Source organism: Rhododendron vialii, chromosome 13a (assembly GCF_030253575.1).
Source record: "Rhododendron vialii isolate Sample 1 chromosome 13a, ASM3025357v1".
Lineage (NCBI taxonomy): Eukaryota > Viridiplantae > Streptophyta > Magnoliopsida > Ericales > Ericaceae > Rhododendron > Rhododendron vialii.
Genome location: NC_080569.1, coordinates 7358254 through 7361742, shown reverse-complemented (window position 1 = coordinate 7361742; position 3489 = coordinate 7358254). Strand labels below are relative to the sequence as shown.

Sequence of the window (3489 nt, the reverse complement as noted above, 5' to 3'; positions counted from 1 at the left end):
AATTCTCGTCAACTTGTTCCACTTTTAGTGGGCCCTGATTTACTTAAGGCTCCCAGCCTAAAGAAGCGAAAGATGTTACTGTAGAGTGTGGGAGAGTCTAAAAGTCGTCCTCTGAGTTCTTCTACCTTGCACTTCATGTTCACCAAGTCATTGGCTGAAAAAGTCCCGTCAATGGATAAGACAAAAATCTAAAACTATCAAATTAAACGCCCTAACAACCACGCAAGTTAACCCTAATTATAGTACTAGTAAATAATCGATACGTTCAACTCGCATGTCGGATTGTGTCATTTGACTTTCACACCTGAGAAAAAAAAAATGCTTTAAGAATTTCAAATTATTGAAGACCGCTACTATTTTTTCCGAAATTAAATAGTACATGATAGACCAATTGGTAAAAACACCGAGTCAATGACCCCAGGTCACGTAACACCTGCCCTCAACGTAAATTCGCCCTTGATCACAGCGGTCAGAAGGATCCCACGCCAAGCACGCACAGGATGGAATTGCTGAGTACTATAACAGATGCATGCAACCAGGACACAGGGTGCCTGCCTGTGCCATTTACCACATGTTGAAATACCGACGCAATCCATGACGTGGACAAGCACATCATTTTACAAGTAAAGCTAGCTACGATCGAACAATCAAGGATATTTCTAGTATTACTTAACACATCGCGTGGATAAGGATTAAACCTGGTTATCGAATCAAATCAAATCAAATTCAACTCAAAACTCTCTCGCAGATGATGTCACCACTGACCACACCATTTTTTAAAACTAATACACTACACACGTGTATATATATCCCCACGTATATATATATATATAAACCCATGCTCCCTCCCAAACTCGTAAAGCATTAAATTCTTCTTCCAAAAAAAATTTCTGAGCTTTCTGAATGGAAAAGGCCAAGACAAAACCCAATTGGGTCAGGGGGAGCTGTATAGGCAGGGGCTCGTTCGGGACCGTCAGCCGCGCCGTCGACAAGTCCGACGGCGGGGTTTTCGCGGTCAAGTCCGTCGGCCTCGGGCCCGGCTCGGAGGCCCGGGCGGAGGCCTTGGAGAACGAAATCCGGATCCTCCGGCGTCTCTCGTCGCCGTGGGTGGTGGCGTACCTCGGCGACGACATGACGGTGGAGGACGGCGCTGTGGAGCCGTTCCGGAACCTCCACTTGGAGTACTTGCCGGGTGGCACCGCGGCTGACCTGGCGGCCGACGCGGACGACGAGGGCATTGTGCGGTCGTTAACCTGGTGCGTCGCGTCCGCTCTGAGTTACGTGCACTCGTTGGGTATCGTCCACTGCGACGTCAAGGGGAGGAACGTGTTGCTGGGCCCCGCACGGTACGCGGCGAAGCTATCCGATTTCGGGACGGCGGCGGAGTCGGCTGCGGCGCCACGTGGGAGCCCGCTGTGGATGGCACCGGAGGTAATTCGGGGGGAATACCAGGGGCCGGAGTCGGACGTGTGGTCATTGGGGTGTACGGTGATCGAGATGGTGACGGGGAAGCCGGGTTGGGAGGACCGCGGCGCCGACACGCTGTGTCGGATCGGGTACTCCGACGAGCTGCCCGAGTTACCGACGCGGTTGTCTGAACTCGGCTTGGATTTCCTAGACAAGTGTCTCCGAAGGGACAGAACGGAGCGTTGGAGCTGCGATCAGCTGCTACGGCATCCGTTTATATCGTCGTCGGCAGTTCCGATTATGGATTCTCACCAATCGCCGCGTTGCGTGCTCGATTTGTTGGATACAGAGTTTTGCGAATTCGACGACGACGACGACGATGAAGAAGATGATAAATTTCCGGAATTACCAACTCAGTCTGTTAGAGATAGAATTGGTAAATTAGCTTCTACCACGGGGGTAAATTGGGAATCTGATGGGTGGATTGAGGTGAGGAATGTGATCAGCGAAAAAGCTCCGGAAGTTTCGGAGGCGCGTTGTTGTCGTGGGGGTGACGAAGAAGGGACAAGCTCGGAATTCTCGATATTTTCGAGGACTGAGGGAGAAATGGAAGGGACAAGTGGGGAATATTCTGATTGGAAAGAAATTGAGAGGACCAATTTAGAATATTTTGATTTTGGTGGTGGGATAGAGGAGGCGGTGGTGGTGGACGGAGGACGACGGTGGCGTGGGAGCGAAGCTGGTACGAGTTGTCGGTGTAAATTGGGAGGGTGGAATTGGGTGGCGGACGGTGGGCACGTGGCCGTCACAGCTGGTGGAATTTTATTTGTACTTTATCCTCCTACTTCCTTGTATTCCACACCAGTAATGTGTAAGGATTTGGTTATGTTTTACCTACTACTCCTATCTGCTGTATTATTCACGTTTTACTTGATATACCAATTCGACGGTCCATTTGAACTGCTTCCAACTGCATTACACCGTGTTTCGCCAAGTTTATTAGTATTTTTTAAGTGGTGTTCATTTAACTTTTTCTAAAAGTTATGGTTTTTTTCTTACTTGAATTTTTTTTCACGTTTGTTAATTTTGTATCAAAATTTTATGATTTATTAATTTGTCTCGTCGAGAAGAGACGGAAAAGTAATTTTTTTTTTTTACTTTTACCCAAATACTTATCCGATCCGTATCTTCAAAATGAATTGGAAAACCAAAAAAATGAGGCACAAGACTAACAAACGCGAAAAAAATTTAAATAAGGACAAAACCAAAAAAAAGAAGTTGGTGAAACGGGATATAAGTACTTATTTAATTTTAGTTAGTGGAATCTAAGCCTTCTTGAAATGTTCAATTCCTTATAATTTAAGCCAAACTTGAAAAAATATCACTTGGGTGTCCGCTGCACCTAATTGTTTGGTTGTTAAAATGGTTACTATTATTGTTGTCGGCTGCACCTAATTTTCTTTAGGCAATGGTATGTTGCAAGAATATGCCTCCACATATTTGAACAACCGGCTGACGAAGGATCGGGGGTGCTGTAGTATACGGTGCATCCCGTGTAGGGCGGCACACAGCCGTCGATCTAATCAATCAACGGTCTACATTAAAAATCAATTATAACCGGTAATAAATGATTCTTACCGGTCATAATTAAAAATTATAACTTAACCATTTATTGTCGAGATCGATGACCCCTGTGCGTTCTACAGAGTGCCTTATAAGGTCTTGCACTACATGAAAGAATTGTCCAAATCCTTAGTACATCAGAGGTGCTTTATTAGGCTTTCGGAAACAGTCTAATGTGAAATTAGACTTTAAGAATAGAGTACTGCTATATACACCGACCATTTTGGACCGAAACCGTACCGACGGCCGCGCGCGGCCGTCTCCGGCCACCGGACGGCCGATCCGAGCCGTCCAAAAATTTTAAAAAAAAAAACCGAGGGGCCTAACGCGGGAATCAACGTCATCCGATGTGTGTAGGGTGCTTGATCTAAACACCCTATTTTTCGTGTATATATGTATACACGAAAAATAGGGTGTTTAGATCAAGCACCCTACACACATCGGATGACGTTGATTCCC

General features: G+C 46.2%; 1 protein-coding gene across 1 annotated transcript; it reads left to right on the top strand.

Annotated features, from left to right (window-relative positions):
- Nucleotides 1-843: 843 nt before the first annotated feature.
- Nucleotides 844-2945, top strand: LOC131313830 (mitogen-activated protein kinase kinase kinase 18-like). Its single transcript, XM_058342331.1, has 2 exons — nucleotides 844-2423; nucleotides 2873-2945. Exons 1-2 carry the CDS (start codon nucleotides 904-906, stop codon nucleotides 2943-2945), a joined length of 1593 nt encoding a protein of 530 aa, XP_058198314.1. The 5' UTR covers nucleotides 844-903.
- The last annotated feature ends 544 nt before the right edge of the window (nucleotides 2946-3489 follow it).